Consider the following 27,876-nt stretch of genomic DNA (forward strand, 5'->3'; position numbering starts at 1 on the left):
GGACAACCAACAGTAGATACAATATCACATCCAAAATAAAAAATTACATTTCAAAATTATCAAGGCAAAAGTTCTACTACTTACAGGTAGTCTCACCATGCATTATCATATTACACAATGTAATTATTGAAAATATGAATCAAACATAAGCATAAACATTAAAAATAAGAAATACAATACATTTTTTAAACTATTATTAATAAATAATAATTAATAAGATAAACCATATGATTAGAATTGACCACAAATGAAATTCTTTATTTTTCGATTGAATCGAGGTTGTTTTATAATATAATAAATATTGTAATTAACTAATTAAAAGAGCCTAAATTCCACATTGTTTAATATATTCACATCACTATTTTTTTATTATATTGGATCATTTTCATAGCGGAAAAAGAAGTACCCTATGGAAACTTTATACAAGAAGTTATAAATTTAAATGAAAGTTTCCATCAGTTTAGTACTTTGCTCAGTATTGTATAGAAAATAAGTGGTTTATTAAGTAGAGCAATTATTAAAAGTAAATAAACTCTCCGGTGTAATACAAGCTTAATGTATAATCATTTTGTTGTTTCGGTATATAGGTATTTATAATTTTTTTTATTACAAAGATTTAAGTATAAAAGACATCAACGATGTCAAATAAAATTCCTATTTTATTATTATTATTTTAATAATTTCTTCAAGAGTAAATAAAATTTAGATGTATAGCATTTTTTTTTTTGCTTTTCTATTGTAATGAAAATAAAGTGGAGAAACGGAATACTGATGATTTCATATTTTGACATTGACGTCTCTTGACGTACTCGCCTTCAATTTATTTGTCGTTGCTAAAGAATTACTTTTCAACTCGATGCACATTTTACCCTAATTTAAATGGTCTTAAATCACACCGTACCCTCTTGTTATGTAATAAAACATCTAATTTATAATCTAGTATAATTAATAAAAGCTTCTCTTGCTGAGAAATATTTTTTACATATAAGGTAATGTCAACTATATTTATTGATATTTCGTTTTAATATTTTCATGAGACACTTTGAACTTGATTTTCTAGTGATAAAAGCTTTTGAAGATGTCGGATAAACATTTAACGCTGGGCCAGCGTGTTATGGTGATTGGCAAAGAAGTTAAGGGGTCTATTGCTTACGTTGGGTACCCTACCTTCGCTACTGGAAAATGGATCGGTATTATATTAGACGAAGCAAAAGGGAAGAATAATGGAACAGTTCGGGGACACTCTTATTTTCGTGTAAGTTTTTAAGTTACATTAATAAAAAAAAAACCTAAATCTTGTAAAAATTATACATACAATTACATACCTAGTGAGATGTAAAGTTATAATAAATAGTATTTATTTATTCCACAAAATGTATAATAACGTAGTCATAGACTAATTCAACAACCTGGCCTCTCCTCGAAAGTAGAAATAATAAAAATACAATAATATTACCCAAATAAATTACAAATATTGTGAATAAGATTCCCATTAAGTTAAATATTTTTTAGTAAATTTAATAGTAAAATCTAATTCCGTGTATTTTTTGTATTATAAATATCGGTGAGTGTCTGCATGTGTGTATATTATAGATGATAAACTTAGAGATGTATTCTTCTGTTTAATAGTACATTGATTTTGTTTAGCAGAAGTGAAATATTTTTTTTTGACACTAGGCCAATCTATGAATAGTTATCTAATTCAGTGATCATTTTGTATAGTGTTGTATCAATGTGTCCTATTCAGAGTGAGCTAGTGTAAAATCCACTTGCAATTTTAGTGCTCAATTCACACATATGAGCATATTGTTTTTTTTTTTTTATATTTCTATTTCTTTTTAATTTGGAGTAATTTATTATTATTTTTTGTTCTTTCACATTTTTGTTGTTATTTTAAAGATATAGGAGTGTAGTGTTTTGTTTTTTTTTTTTTTGTTATTTAAAATGTATAATGTGGTGTATCACACCATACATGAATTTATTTCCAACTTTTTCTTAATAATTTGTGAATATGCCGATGGTGTTTCAAAAATCTATAAATAAATAAATAAATGAATATTGTGAACATACTCTATCTAAACTATGTGATGAATGGAGCTTCAATTAAGAACATGGATTTAGAAGCTGTCTCACAACGTGAAAGTATAACAATCGAAATATATATATGGATATGTCTCAGGGGTTATTGTGGCCTCGAAATATAGCACAAGACTTAACCGAAGAGCAATGCACACATGAAATTTCAAGTAAAAGCGAGTACCAGATAAAAAATACCAAATATTAAATTTATAATTACAGTGCGAGGAAAATTATGGAGTATTCGTACGACAGACACAAATACAGCTCCTCGATGCTGAAGACAACCCCATGGAGACCTCGATGACAACATCTACCGAGGAGAAGCCTGTCTCTAACAGGCGATTGAGCAGGTAATAAATACTAATGAGATGGTGTCATGCAAAAGAGTTAGATGGATGTGTTGTCATATAATGTAACACCTTTTTTTTTTTAATAATTGTGTTGTCATAATAACATGTATGATTACTTTAAAGTTGAAGACATTAATGCTTGTTTTATTCCCTGATGAATATTTAAAAAATAAGAATAATGATAATCAAATAGGATTTCTTTTAAAATACTTATAAAAAAAATCAGTTGAATATTATTAAGAAGATATAATTGTTGTATTAAAAAAATGTTTATTTAAAAGTCATCGCAAAAGGCTGGTAACACCAAGCCAGGATGCGGACAAGACAAGCAAGACGACTATGAAACGGTACTCATTATACCTCAAATAAATCAATCATAGCAATTTCTTAAAAGCTACAGATATAAAAGAAAAAATTGCTGCAATCATAAAGGCTTAAAGAAATATATTGCTTTTTTCAGTCATATAAATTTGAAACTACAGATTTAAAATTGAAATGCATTTGCTTTCATTCTATTAAAAAAAAATTGTTTTCATTTTAACATTATTGTCAAATCAGACTTTTCAATCAAATAAGATTCTTATTTTAATTAAGTTGTCATTAATCTTGAATATTTAATGAAGATTTATAAAATCTGTTTAACCTTCATGTTTTTTTTTTATAATGACACTTGGACAATTTAGCGGGCAAAAATTGCGAACGATAAAAAAATACCTTCAGAATTAACCAGATACAAAATTGTTTTCAGAAGTTTTTTTTTTTAAATTACAACTCCAAAGCCGTAAAGGACTCGTTTTAAGAGCCGCGAAGTAATTTCAAAAAATAAATTTTATATTTTTTATAAATAGCCAAATAAAGTGTTTAATAAGATAAAAGATTTAAAAACGAAAAATTCATTCACAATGTGTCGATGTATTTTGTATACAATCTTTAAACTAAACACGCTATCCTTTTTTACACTACACGAGAGAAAGAGATGACGCTATTAGTTTATATATTGTATACAAATCAAATACTAACAGTTTTTAGAATATTAACCACTACATAGATAATGTAAACATCATTATTGACATTCTTAGTTATCATTAAATTAATAATAATGTTGTCAAGTATAATAATTACATAATTTTTTTTTAATAACCTAAAATTGTCATTAGCGTGTACCATTTTTTTTAATTAACAGAAAATCGAAAAAACATTTCATCAAAAATAATTTTATGTAGGAATTAAGTATTGGAAAAAGAAATGTCTCTGGTTAGAATTTTAATATACACGAGAAAATCAAAGTTTGTCTAATATAATATACTCATATTTCTATTTAAGGAAAAGCGTACAGACACAGACCTGTGTAACACAAGTCGGTGCCCTCTAATATTTAGTGTTGCCATGTTATCGCTATAAAAATTGTCAATTGTCCACGAGCTTCGTTTATAATAAGAAATTGTTTTTACCCTATTGCGCTTAAATTTCACGTAAACGTTTATATTTTAATAGTTTTTTTCATCGTTTAAAATTAATATGTATTTTTCGATTTTCTTGATATCATTAGACATTTTAACTTATAGAGTGTGTTTCTTTCTCGCTAGTATAACAGTGGCCCAGAGGTCTAGACCGACTACGTGAGTACTAGCTGCCGTAGATATGCACTCGCTTAAGCTTTGCACACATTACGCTTGATTTAAAACATCCGGCTACACGTGCGCAAGTAAACGCAGGCAGTGTAATGTTTTGCGTTTGCCTGCGCAAATTGTTCCATCTTTTTACTACGAAGTAATCGAAGTTTCCTTTGTCTTATTCCGTGTAGCCGGAATTTATTGACTAAAATAATAAAACGTGTTATGAAATGCCGCTAATGCGTATTGTTATATGTTGAAATATGAATAATTGTATGTTAGATTTTATACGTATATTAAATATTTTAAAAATATATATTAGTGTATGTTGACTCGGTTTAATTTTGACACAGACATAAAATGTCAAAGTGACAGTTTCTTTTTTTTGTTATGTTTTTGACTTGTGGAGTCTGGCTTATACAGTCAGAGGTAAGGCATGTTAGGTAAAAGTATGTTGTGTGCGAGAAGCGTTCCTCTAAATGTATGAAGTTGGCGCCGCTGGAGTTAGAGGATGACATTTGAAGGGACGCGCTCATACTTCGTAGAGAAACGGAAATACAGAGAGAAAGATATTTGCTTTTAAAATGCGCCATTTTCGAATTATTCTGTTAGTTAATTTCTTAATTCCATTTTGTCAATTTATATAGCTTATATCTCATACGTTTCGGTATACACTTTTTCGGGTCTTCATCATACATATGATGAATCTTAGAGATACATCCCTTTACCTCTAAGCTCTATAGTCCGGCCGCTGAGAGATTCCGTACCTGTTAGGCCTAACATTGAAGTGGCAAAGAATATCCGATTACAATATATTTGGAGATGTTATCACTATTTTACTAAAAATGATAACAAATGGACGCGCCGTCAATAATTTCACTATTAAAAATAATGACAATCAAACAAAATAAACGAGTAATGTTATTTTGACAACTGTTGACAGCTCAGTGAACTAAACCAGGAAAAAAACTAAACTATACAGCCATTTTCAGTCATGTAACCTAATCTCCAATAATATTATAATCGTATAATTTTTCTGCTACTTTCGATATAGTTAACTAAAAATAGATTTTTGATTTTCGCGCTGAATTTATTTTAAATTTTATAAAATGGCAATATTTCTTCAACTGTTCTTTTTTTTGTATTGTACTGGCAAACTGACTGAAAAGATGGTATACTCTCTCAGCGGCCAGAGTTAGATGCCGTCACCACGTATGAGGAAGCAGGGTAGATATATGTATTCATTTCGTTATGGCATCTTTTTTAGTAGTAATGACATAGACAAACGTGTTATAATATAAATGCAATGTTTCTGTATTTTATAATTAAGTCATTTATAAATGATATGAGTATATCTTGCACGTGGAGGGGGACTGATCCAATTAGTAGCATATGAGTATGCTAGATGTCATGATAGGTATGACATTTAAGGTTCTTTGCCAAAAAAAAAAAAAACAAAAGACTAATGTCAATGTTTATTGCAAAATGCATGCAAAGTCCTTTGTCAAAGAATAAAGGTTGACATTAAAAAGAAAAAAAAAAAATAATTAAAGACTAGTAACAATATAAAAAATATAATTTACTAAGTTATTAAATAAATAGAACCTTTTTTAATAATATCCGGTTTAAAGAATTCGATTAGCGAATGTTATAATTTATTGGTCGTTACGTCTCTTCGTGTTACGTTACACATTTTCACGTCGACGATTTCACGATATTGCCATTTATTGTCCTGTTTTATTTAAAATTAATACTATTTACTAAATATTCAAACAGTTATTAAGTTTATTTATACATTTAAACTTCATACGAAAAGGTATTATATATAATTATATATTTATAAGTCGAATATAAAACGTTACTTGAAACCGTGTCAAAGTATATCGTTTACAATTTCGTAACTAACAAAACAAGATATATAATTATGTATCGTATTTAACATAGTTCTAATTTTATGTTGCGTTAATGTCATGTTATACGTGTATAGTGTCTAACATATTGGATATTGAATAAGGGTTCGGAGGAAGGCGTCGCCTGCGCAGACCAAAACCGGAAGTCTGTCCATGTCGAGGTAAAATTAATTCAAATATAAAGCACTGTACATAGAGCACGTATATACCGTTCTATATGTATGTTTGTATCGTTTTTGTTTATGTTAATATGTTATTTTGTACATAAGATGTATATAAGTTTTTTCTTTCTTGGGTCATTCTTGCATAATGCTGTTTATTTTTAGTTAGAATAAAATACCTGGAATGCTCTTTTGTTATTTATTAGTTATTAGTCAAATAATGCTCATATCCTTTTCTTTCTAATGTCAAATCAATGGTGAACGGAAGAAAATTAATATTTAACTAAACATACGATAAATTTAAAAGTTTGTAATTGAGGTCGATGGAGTTTAATTGAATTTAAATAATGTTTAAATCGATATCTATAACCTATTCAGATAGAAGTAGGAAAAAAGATAAACAAACCTTAGATTTAGGTATTTCATGCGATTTGCTTGTAACTCAGCTGTATTGTGCACTTTTGAATTTATGATCAATTTATCTTCATTAATAATACAACACTATTACAATTAACTACTTATTTCCGCTATAATTGTGTACTTCCAAAATTTCGATAACAGTTTCAATTACATTACAGAGCCAATGTCTATCAACGGTGTTGATCATTGACCTTTAGTAAGCCTACCTACCTCATAAAATAGCGCATTCCGTAACTCACTTCATATCTCACCCGCGAAATGAAATTGACTTACATACTTATTGTCATTGTCGCATCACTATCACAATTCACGATCATGTTACGAGTGAGTTTCGAGTGTCTCTATCCAGATAAGCTCTACTATAGTGTCTGGGTATTTATACGATCCTATTAATTTTTTTTTTTTAAAGCTCATTCCATATCATTGATAAATAAGGCATATTACTCAATACAAGATTATATTAAAGATATAAAAAGATTCTAGGCTTTGTATTTAATTGTATTTTTTACTGACTTATTCTGTAATGGAAATTGTAGAATAGTAACTACTGAGTTTCTTGCCGGTTCTTCTCTGTAGAATCTACTTTCCGATCCGGCGGTAGTTTTACATTTAGTTCAATGTAACATGACGATTCAGAAGTGCTTTTACGAGTCTACTTGAATGAAGACTTTTGATTTGATTTTATTTGTATTGCGTTAACAAATATGGTCAAATACGTTATTTATTTATATTAAACATAAAGATTTTTTTATTTCTGTAACATATTTCTTATTGTAAAAATGATCGCTTAATTATTATTTTTTTATACTTCGCGTTGGTTTCGCGTAATGTATACAGCATGTTCTGAAATGTTGATTACTACTTTTTTGTTCTTCCTAATGACTGTATCGTTTCGTGCACTGTTTCCATTAAACACACATCAAATGCTATGTTATTGTGTATAGTCATAGGACTCTTTCTTTTTTTTTTTAATTTAGTCTATTTATTTCGTTAGGCAAAGATGTATAATCACAATGCCAAGCTTAAATTAATAAAGTATAATATATTAATTAAATTTTATCGTCATTATTGGATATTATTGCTTTTATTTATTTAGGCTGAATATTCTTTATAAGAAACTATTCAAGTTGTTTTTTTTTTTAAATCAAGTAAAAAAAATAGTATTTTAATAGTTTTTAATTGTATATAGTAATCGATTCTAAAGCTTTGTACAATTGTGCTAACATATAGTATGTTGTATCATGTATACATGTATATTTATAATAGTCGCGTTTTTGAGAAAAACATATTTTATTACGAGATGAATCAGAAACCGAGAATATAAATATGTGTTATACATATATGCTAACGTAATCTTATAAGGACCGCTAGATATAATATATCTTAATTTATATATTGAACTAACCTAACTTAAAACATTTAAACTATTGGTTTTTTTGTAAATTAAATGTTTCGTAATAAAATAATTACTCATTTCGGTCCTTATAATTTTACGTTGATACATCGCAAAAGCTTAAAGTGTATTATAATATACAATCAAAAGAATAAAGAACAAAATATCTCGTTCCTCAAATTGATAATTTTTGGATGACAGAAAATTTTGTTTTTTCTAGTTAGGACGTTTTGCATCGGTTCATGTAATTTGTATTAGAACTTGTTTATGTATTATGTGTATTTATACGATATGTGCTCAACTGTGTGTATTAAAATCAACTCACTAGCAAATATCGGGGCAGTTCCAGGACTTCTCTGGCCAGCAGTCGCCAGTCGCTTACGTCGTATGTGTCCCCAACCACAGAGAGGGCAGGGTCGCCGGACCTCACGGGCAAGAGGGCATCGTTTGTTGAGGTGCGTATCACTTGTAGGCTATATAGCCATAGGCTAGTCCAATGGAAGTAGGAAAAAATATAAACAAACCTTAGATTTGCGTATTTCATGCGACTTGCTAATAACTCGGCTATATCGTGCACTACTAAGAGTTTATGATTAATATATCTTTATTTATAATACAATACTATTGCACTTTACTACTTATTAATTTTACTTCCAAAATACCGATAATAGTTTCTTCTTCGTTCAAAACGCAATTTTTTCGCAAATCCATAGTGAATATCACAGATTAATCAAGCTCTCGACCAATGATATCGCGTCAATTTACTGTAAAATGTTGTTTTTTGGCTTTTCCCTGTTTTGGTTGGAATATAGTAGTGTTATTTTTCGCAGACTGGCTTCGTCGAGACTCTCACTCCTCAGTTTACTCCCGGTCAGAGTTTAACATCTCCGCAGCCCGTGTCCACGGCGATGGAGGACAAGCTTGCCAACATACAGGCACAACAAGAGGTTGGTACACATGCGATTTTATTTCCTGATCGATTACAAACCATTAGGAAAAGAGCCTTTTCCGAATGACAATTTACCTTCAGGCGGCCCATTTGTCAGACCCATGCTATAAAAATAAATAAATCATATCTTTATGAAGGCTTCGAAGGTGCCATGGAAGAAAATAACTATTTGCTTAATTTACAATAGGACGACCTTACAATTATCAAACGAATTTTCTAAAACTGACCCTGCTTATTCTGTTTCCAGATTGTCACACTAAAAACTGAAGTCGAGGATCTCAAGGAAAAACTGGAAACGCTGAAGGTTCGTCGTGCTGAAGACCGGGAGAAGATTCGGGAGCTGGAGCGAGTCCGTCTCCAATTGGATCAGGCGAATGAGTTCAAGGCGAAGATCATGGAGTCGCAGGCGCAGCTGCAGAGAGATTTGCAGCGGGCGAAACAAGAGGTGGGTCATGAAACATCTTATCGACTAATGCGTTAATATCTTAAGCGTAATTCTAAAAAAAAAGTGTGCGTTCGCCTTTCCCAGAGGCTTGGATACATACTATTTCTGAGCCATAGTCATAGTTCTGGACAGAAGGTTAGTTATAAGTACTTGTGTCAGAATTAGGGTGATAGTTTTTTAATAACAAAAACATTCCAGGTTCGCGAGGCGCAGGAGGCTCTGGACGTGCACAACGACGAGACGGCGGAGCTGCAGGAGGCGGCGGAGATGGCGGCGCTGGACAAGGAGATGGCGGAGGAGCGCGCCGAGGCGCTGCAGCTGGAGCTGGAGCAGTGCCGCGACAAGCTGGAGGAGGCCACGCTCGACCTGCAGCTCATGCGCGCCGAGATGGAGGCCGGCGGGAACATACGTGAGTCACGCTTGCCTTACGTGGTTACTCGGGGAGGGGTTTGTTCATGCCTATTTTCTTTCGGACGATACCCACCATCTGGGGCTTGTGAAATGTTACTTTCGGGTTACTACTATCTTGCTGTTACAATATTTGAATATAAAAATATATATTTTTACAATTATATGGTACAACTCACACTTTAATCATACTTATATTTCTCTTTGTTTAAATTACTCTATGGTTTTAATTGACAGCATTATTATGCTGTACGAAGTTTAATTTAATTCCTAAGATAAGTGTTGATTACACGAAAATAAATTACTTTCTTCGTTTGGTAATATATTTTTTTTTGTTTGCGTTTAAAAGCCTAAAACATGAATCCCACAGCCTAAAAAAATACTTCATATCAATAGATAGATCTTAATATTATTATTACAGTATTATAATTAAATGTTGGGTATATTTTTGAGATGCATCGAGGATCCCTCAATGATAATATTGTGATGAGTCTTGTATTTATTAAGTAAAATTTCCTAGTAAAAATTTAAAGTTGTCTACAGTTTTGTCCGTTATAACATCGTCGTTTAAATATATACTAACTTCTAACTTGTATTGTTCTTCAAATAAATGTCATATTTCAGACACGACCGCTTGAATTACACATATGTATCTTGCACATTAATATATATTTTTTTTTAAACCGTTACGAATAATGTTTATTAATATGGTGTGTGTATTATGTAATAAATAGTAAGGTGACTGTCTCAATTGTTGGCACTGTATAAATTATTAGAAGTACTATCTGCTGTGTATGATCTCGAGATGTGCTAGGTATTTTGGTATTGACCACGCAGAATATTAAGGTAATAATGAATAATAGGTATGGTTTGAATGCTATTCCGCGTCGTTCAATTGGTCAATTCGATAATCTTTGCGCTGACGGTAAAATTTGTTCTTAAAATGTAGACCAAATTATATACTAATAAAAATGTGGTACGTTAATAGTACATGCTGCTTAAAAATATTTACTAAGAAATAGTCTTTTCAATAATAGAAGTACATTTGAAATATGATTCAAAAAATACTTTCTGTAGTTACTAATGTTTCTCAGCAATCAATTTGAAGTTCGGTTCTATATGTAGTTTATAAGAGGAATAATAAATTAAATACATAAAATTAAATACTAACTTAGCAAGTAAAAGAGCAAGCAACGGAAAACGAATGTTGCATGTTATGGGTTTTGTCCTGAATAACCTTAACGTATTTCATATAAAGGACATTATCATTTCCTTAAACTAAAGTTTTAAAGTATTCATTTTTTTTACATAGAAATGATTGTCATCGAGGTGTTAATTAAATACGAATCAAGATTAAAAATAGTTACTGTACGAATCATGACGTTTCCATTTTGATTAAAATATATCTTTCAATATTATTTAAAATTATATTTGATATTCTACGAAATAATAATCGAATCTAATAGTTTACTTATAACCTACTTAATATTACAAATTGTTATCAAGTGTCAATAATAGGGGCTCTCACCTTATATTTATTTAGCTTTAAAATTTAAATTATTTATGTATTATTCTATTTATTTAAGTATATATTTTTTTTTATTTTATAGAAAATATCGATCGTCTTATGCATGTACGTATTATATATTTATTTATGGTGTGTGTGTGTCTGTTTTTTATATATATTTACAGAGTATTTGTGTATTTTTTTAGAGAAATCACAATCATTTTTTTGACAGTTGATATTGACGGAACTTATGAACTATATGATTTAATTTGTTTGTTTTTTTTTTTTTAATGTTGTTAACTATATAATATAGTCTGTATATCTTTTTTTTAATTTTAATCGAATGTGTTATTTTTTGTTTTTAATCTATGCATGCTTTGTTGTGTTCGGTTTTTCGTTCACTCTACCATTTGACTGATGACTGATGACTAAGATTTTCGACTGCGATTTCTTAACTAAATGCTTATTTAAGCGTTCACTTAGTGGATAGGGTTTTGTGACAGCTTTCACACGATCTCGACCAATGATGATATACCAATTCAAGGTCAAAATTCTTTACTCGTCCAGCCATTGAAACGGACTGTAGATTGATCGTGATTTATCACGGGTTAAGGGAGCGGCTTCCTGTTAATGCTAATAGTTATGTAATGTAAATGTGATGTAACAGTCCTTAAGTATCCCAATGCTGGGCTAAAGCCTCTCTCCTTTCGAGCAAAAGATTTATATATTACTATAGAAGAAAGAAAATCAAGTATATAATTATTATACATATACCTCTCAGTTCTGAGGTGGTTCTTTCTGAACCGGTCGTAGATTTGTATGATATTGATGAATAGGCAAGTGTAACGCTACTCTTTTGACTCGGACTGACGGAACCCCCCGAGGACCGGACCGGAGCCCAGAGCATGTGTACAGAGCGGCGTGTCTGAACAGAGCACCCGTACGCAGTGGGCGAGGGCGCCACAGGCTACGAGGTGCGCCAGCTGCAGCAGCAGAACGTGCGTCTGCGGGACACGCTCGTGCGTCTGCGCGACCTGTCCGCGCATGACAAGCACACCATGCAGAAGATGCAGAAGGTGAGGGGGGTCGCTGGCGTACCCTCGCCCCGACCCGGGCTCTGAGGTGGTGGCCCAGTGCGCGATCATAAATCATCTTAATGTACAATTATCAGAGTTGATTTACAAATTAATCCAGCTAATTTGTACAGCTAATATTTTGAAGCTTAAAATAAAAAAAATTGTATTAATTGTTCGTGGGGTTTAGTAGGGGAAAAAGAGTTGATAGTATCGTATTATTTTGTTATTCTAGGATTTGGAACAGTATAGATCTGAAATAGCCGAGCTGAGCCGAACCAAAGAGAAGTTATCTGCCCGAGTTGAAGAACTGGAAGCCCAGGTTGCTGATCTTCGGGAACAGGTATGTTTTCCTCTAATCATTGGGATTAGGTCAAAACTACTACATTTTTTTTAAAGAATACTAGCAATGTCCAAATTAATAGCCCAAGGGGTCAGGATCGATCTTGCGACTTTGTACATCGGCCCGTAGACCATTGCGCAATTGACCTTTAATTAAGCAATGAATTATAAAAACTTTTAATTTAGGCTCTTTCAAGAAATTTGATATAATTTCTCTTACTAGATTTTATTAAACTAGAATTGTCTCATTAAATTTGTTTGTGCACATATTCTACTGCCAAACAAAAATACTCAGTACTCTTGTGTTTCGGTTTAAAGGCCTATTGACGATGTAAGGGATGGTTACTATTTCTTACAGCGCTAATGCCTATGGGAGGGGATTACCACCAACAATAAATTACCTAAATAATAAAAATATTTAAAACTATTATTCGATGCGACTTCTGCTAAAATATCCTCCGTGCTCTAATGGTACTGCATAATGATAAAACTCGCCACAAGATACCTACAGCGCCATCTAGTGGCTAAAACTCTAGCAAATCGAAATGTATACAAATCTTCATGGAAAAATAGGTGAATTTATATCCGTACTTTGATGGCAATCGGACAAATTTTGTCTATGTCTATTAAAGTCAAACAGATGCCATCTTAAACTTCCTTTTGCATTCATCTGCTTCCGTCTGTGTCGTTGGTCTAGTCGCTAGATACGAGGCCGCACATCCCAAGGTCCTGTGTTCAAACGCTAGGTCGATAAAGAGTAATTAGGTTTTTCTGTAGAAAACAACTTTGAAGTTGGAAGTTGGAAGTCCTGCGCCTGAATTAATTCCGTCATGTCAGATTTGCCAAAATATTCTGAGAGTGAGGGAATAGAGAGTGCACCAGTGTTTGCACAAACATTTGTGCACTATAATGTCCAGTATAGTCTGGTCTCTTCAGATTGGCCGCTATGGGCAAAGTCACTTACATCATACATCTTCATATATATGTAATGTTTTTCGGTATCCTTTTCAGGTTGACGCCGCCCTAGGTGCCGAAGAGATGGTCGAACAACTCGCTGAGAAGAAAATGGCTCTAGAAGATCAGGTCAATGCACTTATGATAAGATTTACCGTAATGATAGGATGTCTTATAACCCAATAAAGTTCTTCAAACGAGGCGTGATGCGGCATAGGATCTTGCGGGCCGGCTTGGCGAGGGCGGCTAGTGCAGTCCATTCTCCCTAACTGTACTGGTCGTCTTCGCGTTTGGACTCCACTGCCACTTACCATCAGGTGGAGTGGAGTCATATTGCCGACCGGAAAATATGAAATATTTGTCATAGATAATGAAGAAGTTTCATAAAGAATATCATTTCTGAAAGAAGAGTAAATTTTCAGGTAGATCAGTTGAAACAAGATGTCCAAGAGCTGGAAGCGCTGCAGGAAGTTCACGAACAGCTCGTGGAATCAAACAGGGAGCTGGAGATGGACCTCCGCGAGGAGCTGGAGATGGCTCATGCAGCGACCAGGGAGGTAGGTTGACGGTCAAGATGAAAAATTAGAAAATACTGGGTGGTAGGTCTTTATTAGGTAAATATAATATTTAAATATATTATCATTATGTGAGGGAATCAAATCAAATATCCTTTATTCAATATAGAAGCATTAAACTTACTTATTGTCAAATTAAACACTACCACTGGTTCCAAAGAGAAAATACTCTGACCTGAGAAGAACCGGCAAAACAAACTCGGCCGGTTGTTTTTTGTCAATATCAAAAAGGAATAGCCTTGACAAAATAAGTCGAAAATGTCACTTTTCAAACGAAGGAGCGTTAGCAAAAAAGTTCTGAGCGATAAATATCTAAATCTGGCAAAGAGGTATGTATGTAGGGTTTCTGTATGTTTGGACGTTTGCCATTTTTAACATTATATTGTTTTATTTGTTTATTGTCATATTATTATTATTATGGTCAACTGCGAAAACTATTTTCCGTGATTGATATTCTACCGCCAAACAACGGTGCTCAGTATTGTTGTGTTCCGGTTTGAAGGTTCGAATGAGCCACTATAACTACAGGCACAAAGGACATAACATGTTACTTCCCATGCTTGGTGGCGCATTGGCGATGTAAGGAATGGTTTATTTCTTACAACGCTATTGTCTATGGGTTGTGGTGACCACTTACCATCAGGTGGCTCATACGTTCGTCCGCCAATATATACCAATGGAAAATGAAATTTGGAACCCAAACTACTTTTTATATTTACCTACTACTTTACTAATATATGCTAAGAACCATCACCACCCCCCCCACCTATAACTAGTTGTATGTATATCCTTCCAGGCCGCGAGAGAACGTGAAGCGGCTCTAGAGACCATAACGGACCGGGATCTGACGATTGTCAAGTTTAGAGAGCTGGTGCAGCGGATGACGGAGCAGCATAACGAGCTCAGGGCTCAGTTGGAGTCGAAGCAAGGTGAGGGATGTTGTAGGATTACTTTTTTTTTAATTAATGGATCTCAAGCAATGTCCATACAGCTTAAGGAACAATTTTATACATTACACATTAATGTATGAAAATCCTTTTAGTGTAGTAACATTTTTATCAAATCTAATATTTTTTTATAAAATAAAACTATTTACTAAGTATGATAAAAGTATTAAAATATATTGTCTCGCTGATTGTAGGCTTTACTTCCTTTTGTTAAATCGATTAGTAATAAACGCCTAGCAAAAACTGGGAATCAAAGTTATCCAGTGAAATAAATAATCAAATAACAATCCAGCGGGCTCACCGGCGCCAAGCGCGGAGCAGGAGGCGAGTCCGGAGGGCGGGGCGCGGGCCTCCCCCCCGGCGGAGCTGGGCTCGCTGGTGCAGCAGTCCAGGGCATCCACGCGCTCCATCGACCTGCAGCTGCGGGCGCTCGAGCTGGCGCAGGCGCGGGCCCGGGCCGACATGCTGGCAGCCTGTCTGCCTGACCACTTCATGGCCTCTAACGGTCAGTTCACTGGTGCTAGAGAGTTGTTGAACTTTAAATTATAGTAAGAATTTGTGTGTTAGTGTATACGCACCCACCCTAAACAATAATATCTTTGAACAACTCATTGATCTTGACTGATCTCGTTGGTGTTTATATACAAGGTCATACATCCCGAGGTTCTGGGTTCAAACCCCAGGTCGGAACGATAAAGATGTCGTTGGGTTTTTCTGTTGAAAAATTCCAAGTGACAACTCGGAGTCTGGAAGTGTTTGATTAACCGTCCCTTCTGATTATGTGAGTGAGGCAATAGAGATTGCATCTGTGTTTGTGCACACCTGTGCACTGAAATATGTCCTGCATAGCTGGGAGGTCTCCTTTAAGATTGGACGTTATGACGGACATCAGTCAGGACGATATAATCTTGAAACAAATAGCTTGTCTTTGAAATTGCCGCCTTTTTCTTAATATTCTTAAATCGTATATGTTGCAGGTGACCACGACGCCATAATGTTCATTCTGCTCTTGCAACGTTTGAACACTAAAGCGGAAATCATACTGGGCCAAATAAGGGAGAAGTAAGTCTAAGATCCTGTAATTATTATTGTATCATTATTAGTGTCCAAGAGCCGAGATGGCCCAGTGGTTAGAACGCGTGCATCTTAACCGATGATTTCGGGCTCAAACCCAGGCAGGCACCACTGAATTTGCATGTTGTGTTTATAATTCATCTCGTGCTCGGCGGTGAAGGAAAACATCGTGAGGAAACCTGCATGTGTCTAATTTCAACGAAATTTTGCCACATGTGTATTCCGCCAACCCGCATTGGAGCAGCGTGGTGGAATATGCTCCAAACAGGTCAATGATCAGAAAAAAATGATACCTAAAACATTATTCAATATAAAAAAGGGAAGTCTTATTCCTTAGGCGAAATTTAAAATAGTTTTTTGTATGAAAATAATTAATTACTATTATTGTGATAAATATCATTTCTTATTTGTTTATTTGGCTTTTCTGCTCTTTTGGTTGGGATAGAGTATAGCTGTCATGTCATGTGCGTGCGCATCATAATAATTACCAAAACCTTGAACGAAAAAAAAAAGAAAATATTATAATACATCCGAGAAAGTTAAAAACAAAAAAAAAACTTAAAATTTTTTTTGTGTTTTTTTCCTTCAATATAATTGGTGTACCGAATAATTTTTCCACAGGTTCCCAGAAGTGAACGTTTGGGATAAGGAGTCGGTCATGAAGACCCACACCGCCGTCCAGTACAGCTTCAGGTGTCAGCTGGAGTACCAGCTGCAAATGATACAGGTATTAGTGACGACTGTGTTGTGCATATTAATTCGCAGCACAATAAAAGGTGTTAAGATCCAAAAGAGAAAGTTATTTCAAAATTTTGTTTGTTGTTTTAAACACATCTAATTTTTTTTTATTTTTTTTTTTTATTCTTGATTAGTAATGTTTTTATTAGTCTGTGGATTAATAATTCTGCACAACACTGTCCTATTGATAGTGAATTCAAAGACAAAGATTTATTTAGTTATTTTTACTTTATTAAAACATTTATAACAAATAATTTTAAATCGGAACTCAAGGTAGTTTTGTTGCAATGTAAGGTACATTGAAAGCTCCTAACATTATCTGTTGTCGCGTTCAAGTGCATGGTGTGCATGTGGAGCGGCGCGCTGGAGACCTGCTCGCCCGAGCTGCTGCTGCGAGCCGCCTCCGCGCTGCCCGACGCCGTCACCCAGGAGCGGGCGCTGGACGCCGCCGCTCACCTGCTCAAGACCAACGAGCTCGACGAGAACTGCTCGCTCGACGGTACGGTAACCTCCCCCGGCCCCCGCCCGGCCCCGCGCCCCCGCCCGTGTAACGCCCGGCTCCGGCCCCGCAGGCATGGAGCGCTGCTGGTCGTACCTGTCGGCCATGTGGGCGGCGCTGAACATGTCGTCGGTGGAGGGCGCGGCCTGCTCGCGCGCCGTGCTGCTGCACGCGTGCGCCGCCATCGACGCGCTGGCGCGTGCGCTGGCCGCCGACGCCGCCGCGCTGGCGCACGTGCTGCAGGCGAGCTCCGCTTTGTGCTCTGCTGTTTGCGTTGACATAGCAACGACGAAAATTGACTCTGATTCCGCTCGCAGCCCTCGGACCACCAGCAGGAGCTGGGCCTCCTGAACGAGGCGATCCAGACGAGCTGCGCCACGCTCCAGCAGCAGTTGAAGAGTGTGCGTCGACGCCTCCCCCCCGGCGTCCAGCTCCACGCCCTGCCCATCGATTTACAGGTGAACTGAGGATGAAATCATTGTCAGACCAAACCTCGGTCAAAAATCCTACTGATTATGCGTGCTTCCACACGTGTCCCGCAGACTATTAGGAGGACCAAGCTTATGTCGGCTTACTTGTAAAAACTAGATTTTTTTTTTCGCTGGAATAACGCATATGCGCGTTTCCCCTCATATAATGGGGGGGATGCCGCCCCCCTTTGCGCAGCTGGTGGAGCGGCTGCGAGGCGCGGGCGCGGCGGCGCTGGGCCGGGCGGCGCGCGCGGCCGGGCTGTGCGCGCGCGCGGCGCTGGCGTGCGCGGCCACGGCGGGCGAGCGCGGGGACGGCGCGCCGCTGCCGCACGCCGCGCTGCAGCACGTGTGGGCCGCCGCCGTGGACAAGGTGTACCAGCAGGACGACGTGGGCGCCGTGCACGCCGTCAAGCACGCGCTGGCCGCCGTCGCCGCCGACGTGGCGCAGCTGGCCGCCTTCACCAAGGACAAGGAGTACGACGTCATGTCGCTCACCAACGTCGCCTCGGAGAAGGTTCGTGTCCGTCGTGCGTCCCGGACGTCGTCGCGCGGGTCGTTCTGATCGCTTTCGTTTCGATCGCAGCCGACGCCGCCGATAGTGCTGCGCGCTCAGCTCGTCAAGAAGCAGCTGGAGGAGACGAAGACCTTGACGATCCGGCTCGAGAACAAGGAGGCGGACATCAAGGAGATGAGGAAGGCCTTGAAGGTAGTGCATGTGAATGGTTAATATTTTCATTAAGGAGTGAGCGTCTCGGTTCGCAGTGAAGCAAATGATCTAAAATTAAAATTTGAAACTCTCCGATGTGAAGGCGAAGCAGGAGGAACTCTCGGAGATGCAGATCCGTCGCGAGCTCGGGGAGCGTAAGCTCGTCGCGGCGGCCAAGGACGCGGAGGTGCGCGCGCAGCAGCTGCAGCGCCGCCTGGACGACGCGCACAACCAGCTCAAGAGGTACCACATACGCTGCAGCGCTTTTTCTTCTACACTGTGCGACAGTCTTAATCCAACCCATAGAAAAACTCATCGGTCATCCGGCTACACGCTATGCATATTATTTTAAATATTAGGGTTGGAACTTTTCTGCACAAAACGGTCCCATTATCCATCCTCTTCGGACGCATAGTGATCTAAATGACGTCGCATTGCGCATGCGTGCGATGGCACACAACTTTGTACATGTCGTCAATATTTACAGGAAGGAGAAGGAGTTCGAGGAGACCATGGACCACCTGCAGCAAGACATCGAGTCGCTGGAGACCGAGCGCGGCGCGCTGCGCGACAAGCTGAAGCTGTACGCCAAGCGCGGGACGCACCACGGTGAGTGCTGTGCGCTTGGGGAGGCACTTAGACGCACGTTGGAATTGTGATTCGTTTGTGAAGATTCAATTATAAATAATGAAACACGGGGTAATTACAGTGTCATCAGGCATAGGAAACAGAGCGTCTGTGCTATTAAACATTTAATTCCCTAATAAAATCACAGACGAAGCCAGCGCCATCTATGTTTTAGTATCCTCCGTGACCAACAGATGGCGCTGCGTTCAATTCAATAGAAAATATTTGTATTGTAACGCAAATGCGTCCGTGTAAAACATTTCTGAACTTACCCGTGTGAGAATGACGAGTGCATCTAACGCGTGCCTGTCCGCAGCGGTGGCGTCGCCCGTCGCGGTTCGAGACTACACACGTAAGAGTCACACACGTGTCTAACCGCATGTTTGTTACGAAAAATCATTTACTTTTAATAAATTACGAATATAAGTACTGTACTACTCAAACTTTACTTACGATTTCACATCTTAATATAAAAAAAATATTAGTGGTAGGGCTTTGTAAGCCCCTCTAGGTAGGTACCAGTCACTGATCAGATAGCCTGTTGTTAAATTAAATATAAATACTCTTTACAGGCTGTAGTAGACTCGTAAAAGTACTTTTGAATCGTCATGTTATATTGAATTAAATATAAAACCTTTGAAGCTTGGAGCTTGGAATGTGGATTCTACCGGTGTGAACCCGTCTGAACGATAACATGTGCTGGCAAGTTGTCTCGTGACCACTGAAGTCAGTTTGATAGTAACCTCTCCCCGGTATTGTATTATTATATATTGAACTAGCATCCCCTGTTTTAACCCCAAAAGGGGGGGTTTATTTCTAAAGATATTTTATTAGTACACCTGCGTCCCATCCATAGATACATACATTTAAAATTTCAAGTCTTTTACAAAAACATAGGACTTTTGTACAAACTTCCAAGTCCCGTTTAACCCCCTTAGGGGTGGAGTTTCGTTAAATCCTTTCTTAGCGGATCTTTACTCCCTATAAGGTACGTTCTTGACAAGTTTCAAGTTTGTAGGTGTTATAGTGTCTGAGATATCGTGATTGATCAGTGAGTGGTATTTCGCTTTTAGATATACAGATAATAAATAAAATATCGAAAGAATACAATGTTTTAATGGTTTAAGAGTAATATAGTACTTTTTTCAATTAAAAAAATAATATCATCAGTAACAAGTAACGTTATTTTTATGTTTAAGCTTTAAATATGATTTTGCAATCATTTAATATATTAATTCTTAGCCACGCACAACAATAACAATGAACATGCACAATAAAATAAATAGCCTTTGTGCAAACCCGTCTGGTATGCACCACTCATTCATCAAATATACCGCTAAACAGCAATGCTTAGTATAGTTGTGTTCCGATCTGAAGCCCGTCTAACTTCAGCTGGAGACAACATCTTAGTCTCCAAGATCGGTGGTGAGTGTGGTGGTGCCATGTGGTGACTACTCGCCATCAAGTGGTGCATTTGCTAGTCTAAATAAAGAAATAAAAAATTAACCTAGAACTCGCCGTTGAAATTAAAAAACAATACTGGACTTTACCACAGACCAACAAGAAGATTATTTCACGTTTCAAAGCGGATTGTTAGTTAGACATATGGAAGATTTTCATCCGCATATGTTAATGTCCCTTACGGTTGAAATAAACACAAATTAAACACGTGATAATTTGGCGGAACATGTTGCCTTTGGTTAAGATTCATTTTTTCAAGCCGCTTGTCCATCTCGGTCACTCAATTTTGTATACTAAATATCTGTTAATGTAATTAGATTATTTTAACAATAATGTACGGAGCTTAAACTTAAATAATATATATACTTGAATTAACATTTAATTACTACTAATATTGAGTCGATTGCAATGGCGAGACAACTAAATATTATAAAACTATTTTGACTTTCAATTGGAAAGATCTCATTGGTCGAGATCTCAATAATTTGTATTCATTCTAGATTCGGCAAAAAGGAGTAAATTGTCACGTTGAAGAAATGAAACGTTGATCAATTTACTACATTTTGCATTTGTGCTACGAAATTCTATTCTAACAGCATCCTAGGTGTCTCGTGTAGCTTTGTGAAATATGTTTATTTAAAAAGGAGAAGTCAAAACAGTTCAGGACCTTTTTCTCATCCGATATTTAATTTTTCTTGTTTCGTAGTTTTTGATGGACTTTTGTAATCAAATAATGTATATTAAAGTATATATATGTATATTATAATGATTATATTAGATTATAGAACAAAAGGCAGACGGAGAGTGCGCAACATTAAAGTTAAGCTACAGAAGCGAATACGAAATCAAAAGCGGATACAAATTCCCGGTAGTGCAAAACTAAATTTTACTTAATGCGTCCAAAGACACACTACATTGAATTTCTTACCCTTGTCTGTTTTTGTTGCTTTACTAAAATGTTCCGTGCGCTCCAAACGCCTTTGGTTTTGTAATGAAGAATTAATAATATTTATGGTCCAATTTCGACCACTGAGCGAACATTAGTGAAGTTAAAAAGTCATTTTTTGTCAAACTATATAAAATAAAAATATTTTGGTTTAGTTAAAGCAGGGAAAATTATATTCAAGATGGCGTCGTGCATGTCAAAGTTTTCGCGGCATTTTTTTTACTGTGTAATATAATCATCTTTATTTTCAAAATGCTGCATTAATGTTCATGAACAATTAATATATTAAAAAATACACAAAGCGCTTATTTCTACTAGTTTATAATTCAGTTTAATTTATAATAATTATTTTTTTAATAATCGAATAAATTTGTAAGTCCTTGTTTATAAGAAAAATGAATTTACTTTTTAGCGGTGGTGACAACGCCCACGCCAAAAGATGCGCCCCGTAAGATCGCTGTGAATTGATCGATGTTGCATCATTTTTGATTTAGCAATTAGCATGATTTATGTTGCGTTCACACGAACATTGTAGACTCAAATCATAAACAAAAAATACGACATTATTTTTTATTTATTTAATACCAGTCTGTGTCACGTTTAATACGCTTATTTATTAATTACGCTTGTGTTATCTGTGACTTTTGCATGATGTTTTATATCTGTTGATGTTGTCTCACTTGGCTGCCATATTTATTAAATCTACGGAATATACTGAATTTTCACGCTGAAATGTTGCAATGTCAATTATAAGTATAAAGTTTTACAAAGTTTACATAATATAGTTATAAAGATTCGGACCGAGCTGTGTATTCACCAACATATATATATGTATATATGTATTAATAAAGATTTCAAACAGTCGAACATTTTCACAGTGACAGTGACACTGTTTAAATGTTATGCATTATTTTGAAGATATTTAAGTATTCATGTAACTCGTAATATGTCAGTTACATGTATGACGATCGTAGTATTATTATTATTATATTAAAGTATATATATATATATATATAAAAATTAATTAAATTTACCAAAAGCGTTACCAGATGTCAGTACATTGAGGCAAAGTACCAAAATAACTGGCAAGAGATTCTAAATAAATTATGGCAGATACAAGCTTACATTTAAATATTATATAGTTAAATAAATACTCTCAAGGCTAAACTAAAGTGTGATTAATTATATAATTAACATGTTATTAATAAACGTGAAGTTAAAAATATGTAATAATATCAGATAATAATGATTAAATTAGTATTTAATAATACTTATGGTAAATTGGATGAAATTGATAATAACGTATATTGTTACCTAATGGAAAATGTCTCTGTTGATTTATTAACATTGTTATTGATTATTTGTGATCACCGTTGGTGAGATCTAGCTGGGTGCCACACTCATCCAGTGCCAATGGACGCATGCGTGGGGCCCAAGGCCGGATCTACCATATGGCTTTTTGGGCTTCAGCCCAGGGCCCCGTGGATTCAAGAAGGCCCCAGCTAAGTCAAGTCAAAGTCAAAAATAGACGATAATGCGAAAGAATCAATAACTTTATTAAATTAAACAGATCGTATTCATTCAATTAATTCAATTCAAGTCTACGTTCAGATATGTCTTAGGTGGGCCCCTAAGTTAACCCAGGGCCCCCTAAACTTTCGCTACGCCAGCTACAGTGTAGTAACAGGACCAAGGAACCTAAAAAAAGTACACCTAATATCAGATGGTTATTTTAATGTTGGTCCTTGATATTGAAACGCCCTTGTAAAGACCATATTTATGAATAGTCCAAAATATTGTCATTAATTAAATTTTCATCCAATTTACCATAATTAATAGATTTATTGTTTGGCGTATTGTAATTATTGTTCGCGTGTTTTAGAAGAGACGCCGGTGAAGGTGACGACGGGCATCGCCGCCGGAGAGGTTAATGAAGCTCTTCAGCATCAGCTCAAAGTGCTCAGCTGGTAAGAGTTTGTATTTAATTCGTTTGGATATTCTTTTTCTGTAGGGCTTCGCCGGGATTTAGATTTTTATGGTAGTAATGTAGCCTTAATCAGTCAGTAGAATCGTTAGATGTTCCCAAGGTGGACAAAGCTATTTTCTCATTATAAGAAAAGTCGTCAACCAATCGTTATCCACTGCTGGACACATGCCTTTCCCAAAGATTCAGGTTACCAGGGTCCCGCTAGCATCTTCAGATCATCGGTCATCGGCTAAACCTAGTTTAATTCAACCCCCAAAAAGACACCCAATACCCAACGCTGAAACCGCTAAAGAGTCTCCATTTGTCGTATCTCCATGCTTTAAAACCTGCTTGCTGCAGCAACTAGTCGCGGAATACTTGGCGTCGGTGTTTCGAGCCTTAGGAAAAGTCAAATTGACCATCTTAAAATCTTGGTATACTTAGCAAGGCAAAACATTGCTTCACTTCGTACAATGTACGATTTCGATACGAGCGTACTCATTCCTTAAACGTCGCCAATGATAGTCGTTTTCAATCAGGTGAGCCACTCGCTCGTTTGAAACTATGCCATAAGAAATAATATTACTCGACTCTTGGAACACATTTAAAATCAATGTTCGAATGCGATTAAGCGGCACGTATCCACTTCATCACTCGTCTTCGTCGAGCCAAAGACTAAGAGCCTCCGCTCCGCGTCGGCAGGACGGTGGACCGCGAGCGCGCGGCCCGCGCGGCGGCCGTGTCGCGCGCCGAGCGCGCCGCGCTGCGCTCGCTGCGGCCGCTGCACCACCCCGCCGCGCCCGCCGCCGCGCTGCGCCGCCGCGCCGCCGCCGACCTCGAGCTGCGCCTCGCGCGCCTGCACGCCGTGAGTACCCCCGCACGCACGCACACCCGCACGCCCGCTGTGGGGCGCGGCGCTTATGCAATAAGAAAAAACGACGGTTCCTCTAACACTTAAAGATACAATTTACCAGTGATGAGATAAAATAATTTCAGGAATGGACTCTGTTCGTCGCGAAGTCCGGGCTGGTCAAGTTCCCCGAAGACCCGAGCAAGTACGCTCGAGTCCTGGAGCAGCATAAGGAGAAGCAGAAGGAGATCAGACGGAAACTGGAGGTATGGGATAGATATGCCTTCCAGAGGCGGTACTTTAAACGATTCTGTTAATCAAATCTCTTAATCCCAAACTATAAACGCATAATTGTAAGGTAATTATTATAACTAAAGTAGCGCCATACTGGCAATTTATGGAATACTTATTTCATAGGTTTTGGTGAACAAAAAAAAAACTTGGTGATAGGGCTTTGTGCAAGCCCGTTTGATGTAGATACTACTCATAATTTATTCTACCGCACAGCAGTAATATTTTGTATTGTTGTGTGGAGGGTGAGCGAGTGGGTGAAACGACCGGCACAAGGGACATAATAACTTAGTTCCCAAGGTTGGTGGCGCATTGGTGATGTAAGAAATTATTTGAATTGATTTCGGCGCCAATGTCTATAAGCGGTTGTGACCGCTACCATGAGGTGGCACATTTGCCCATTAGCCAAAAAAGCTATTAACGCTGATGGAATTATCTGTCAAATGTGCGTCCACGTGCTCCTTGATCATAACAGTGTTTTATTTAATATAACCAATGTTAACATTATTGAGAACTGATTAATGGATTATTTTTCAAATATATCAGAATTTTTTGTCTCGCTCATGCGCTGTTTACGTCGAGCTCGTGAATATTTCCTGCGCAGTTGTTCGCTCTTTGTGTTTTTGTCCAAAAAATCGAGGAACACATTTGTCTTAGTGATAAGATCATTGCTAGCGTTCTGTTGTACATTTCCAGGAGAAGTTGGTCTCGCTCCAAGTGGAAGTTCGCAGCCTCGTGTCGCTGCACCGGCCGTGGCGCTGTGTGGAGGCGGACTTCACGGAGTTCCCGGCGCCGGAGCTCACGGCAGTGAGTCGACTATTTAATCGTTTATTTCAATATCATGAATAGATTTGAGGATGAAGTCTTTTATCGTGGGATATTTTCAGAAGAATCCATTATTTAAATTGAATCAGTTTATTTTTGTGTAAGAGTGGAGTAATCTTTGCCCAGCTGTGGGCTATGTTATTTATGAACTGTTACCTACTTTTATCTATGCTAATATTATGAATGCGAAAGTAATTCTGTCTGTTACATCTTCACGCTTAAACCGCTGAGTCGATTTGGAGGAAATTTGCTGTGGAAATAGTTTGAATCCCGGACAAGGAAATAGGCTATTTTTTTATATCACTTTTTTATGAGTTTTTTATTTTCTCGAGGAATTGAAATGGCGTGGTATTCGTGAGTAAAGTCGTAGGTTCAGTTAGTATGTAATCCTAAATCTTGCAGGCTATCAACGCGAAGGCGATCGACATCGGCACCATCAAGTATCCGGCCTCCGAGTCGGTGCAGGACGATACTATTTACGTGACCCCCACGCAGCTCGCCAAGTAAGAGACGAGTCAATGACCGCTCGTTTTAAACAAATTTGAAAATATACATGTCGGTTCATTGACTGCGATAATATTATCATTTGACAGATTACGCGAAATAGTGTCGGAGCTGCAGTCGGACGACGTTCAGCTCGATTTGAAACCGCTGGATCAGACGGTCTGTGCGGCTTGAGTTGGAACGAGACAGAGAACAGGACATGCAGGAAGAAAGAGAGAGAGAGAGAAGAGTGTGCGAAGATTAAATAGTATTATATTGGGGTCTGTCCTATAGGCTGGGCTTCGTAACAATGTCCGATAAAGGGTACAGATTCATGCAACTTTTAAAGAACAAAATTTATTGTAATGTGGAGTATGTCATGTATTCGATGTGACGTATTGGTTACTTGTATCTAAATGGTAAATTTGAGGAATTCATAACGAATTGAGAGTAAAGTTTATTAAAAGTAAAATCAATTTCACTTAAAAACAGTAATCTGATGAATTTTAAATTGGTTTAATATGGGAATATTACTTTGGCTTATCGGTGGTCGAAGTAAAAGCAATCGGCGCTTCGTTAAATTAGTACAACTACAAGAATAAGTGACTGCAGTTACTAAAACACAGTTTCAATTTCAATCGACGCTCGAGTGTTCATTAATTCGGTTTTGATATGCACGCTGATTGGTCGTTCGTGTTTGATGACGTAATAATTGAACAATCAGTGTCCAGATTTAAGCCAAGGTCGAATAATTCTTCTTTTTTAGTTTATTTTCAATATTTAGGCATTAATCATGCCGAGCCGAGATAGCCCAGTGGTTAGAACGCGTGCATCTTAACCGATGATTGCGGGTTCAAACCCAGGCAAGCACAACTGAATTTTCATGTGTTTATAATTCATCTCGTGCTCGGTGTCAAGGAAAGGTGAAGGAAAACATCGTGAGGAAACCTGCATGTGTCTAATATCAACGAAATTGTGCTACATGTGTATCAACTAACCCGCTAATATCACCAAATGTATCAACATGTGTATCCACTAACCCGCATTGGAGCAGCGTGGTGGAATATGCTCCAAACCTTCATCTCAAAGGGAGAGGATGCCTTAGCCCAGCAGTGGGAAAATAACAGGCTGCTATTGTAAAGTTAAAAAAAAATCATACTTACTGATAGTCTAAGCAAAATCTACCCGAACAAGAACTATCGAACCGACATACATTAATAGCTAATCCCGCAGACGACTTGCCTGTTTATACCAATTTTACACCATGAACGGTATAGAGTTACAACATTAGAGAAATCGTTATCAATATAATTCATATATATTATAAATGAACTTTTCTATGTAGTAATTAAATTATTATTAAACATAAATTGTTATTTAAATAAAATGTATTGTAAAGTTTAATATATTTAAAAATGACTGATTTATTTGATTTATTTTTTATCTAAATGGAAGCCTTAAGCACTGTACACACGTATTACTGGTTCGGATAAATTATTAATAATAAATTCGTGTATATAAGAGTGTAGACAGACCCTGACTCCCTTCAAAGATGTTTAACTTAATTTTCAGACGCCTTATCGTATTGCAACCCTTATCTTTTTATTGTATTTAAAATTGTGACAAATTTAAGTGTATTTAATAATAATAATAATTTTGTATATATATTTATATTGTATATAAGGAATTGTGTAAACTAATAATACGCAATATGTCTAGGCTTACTACGAGTAGTGTAAAGAGGTTTATCTAGTTTTCCAAGAGAATTGTTAAGAGTTGTTACAACCTCCTAAATGCAGTATTTTTTAAATAAA

The 27,876-nt window shown here is 36.5% G+C and overlaps 1 protein-coding gene across 6 annotated transcripts; it reads left to right on the forward strand.

The window, feature by feature from the left end:
• The first annotated feature begins 805 nt into the window (after nucleotides 1-805).
• Nucleotides 806-26,284, forward strand: LOC125074578 (dynactin subunit 1). Of its 6 annotated transcripts, none has more exons than XM_047685918.1 (32): nucleotides 806-989; nucleotides 1,061-1,255; nucleotides 2,299-2,429; nucleotides 4,016-4,048; nucleotides 6,057-6,113; nucleotides 8,255-8,381; nucleotides 8,757-8,873; nucleotides 9,123-9,320; nucleotides 9,519-9,729; nucleotides 12,169-12,311; nucleotides 12,544-12,651; nucleotides 13,662-13,733; nucleotides 14,027-14,161; nucleotides 14,976-15,108; nucleotides 15,419-15,631; nucleotides 16,104-16,188; nucleotides 16,822-16,927; nucleotides 17,275-17,437; nucleotides 17,511-17,680; nucleotides 17,755-17,895; nucleotides 18,104-18,421; nucleotides 18,491-18,613; nucleotides 18,717-18,856; nucleotides 19,101-19,222; nucleotides 19,557-19,592; nucleotides 22,060-22,095; nucleotides 23,530-23,614; nucleotides 24,316-24,478; nucleotides 24,610-24,729; nucleotides 25,451-25,561; nucleotides 25,982-26,082; nucleotides 26,173-26,284. In XM_047685918.1, exons 2-32 carry the CDS (start codon nucleotides 1,079-1,081, stop codon nucleotides 26,255-26,257), a joined length of 3,960 nt encoding a protein of 1,319 aa, XP_047541874.1. In that variant the 5' UTR covers nucleotides 806-989; nucleotides 1,061-1,078; the 3' UTR covers nucleotides 26,258-26,284. The 6 variants fall into 6 exon arrangements, with proteins under 6 accessions (XP_047541874.1, XP_047541875.1, XP_047541878.1 ...); XM_047685919.1 differs by having other exon boundaries at nucleotides 8,270-8,381; XM_047685922.1 differs by lacking the exon at nucleotides 6,057-6,113 and having other exon boundaries at nucleotides 8,270-8,381.
• The last annotated feature ends 1,592 nt before the right edge of the window (nucleotides 26,285-27,876 follow it).

This window comes from Vanessa atalanta, chromosome 28 (genome assembly GCF_905147765.1).
Source record: "Vanessa atalanta chromosome 28, ilVanAtal1.2, whole genome shotgun sequence".
Taxonomy (NCBI): Eukaryota; Metazoa; Arthropoda; class Insecta; order Lepidoptera; family Nymphalidae; genus Vanessa; species Vanessa atalanta.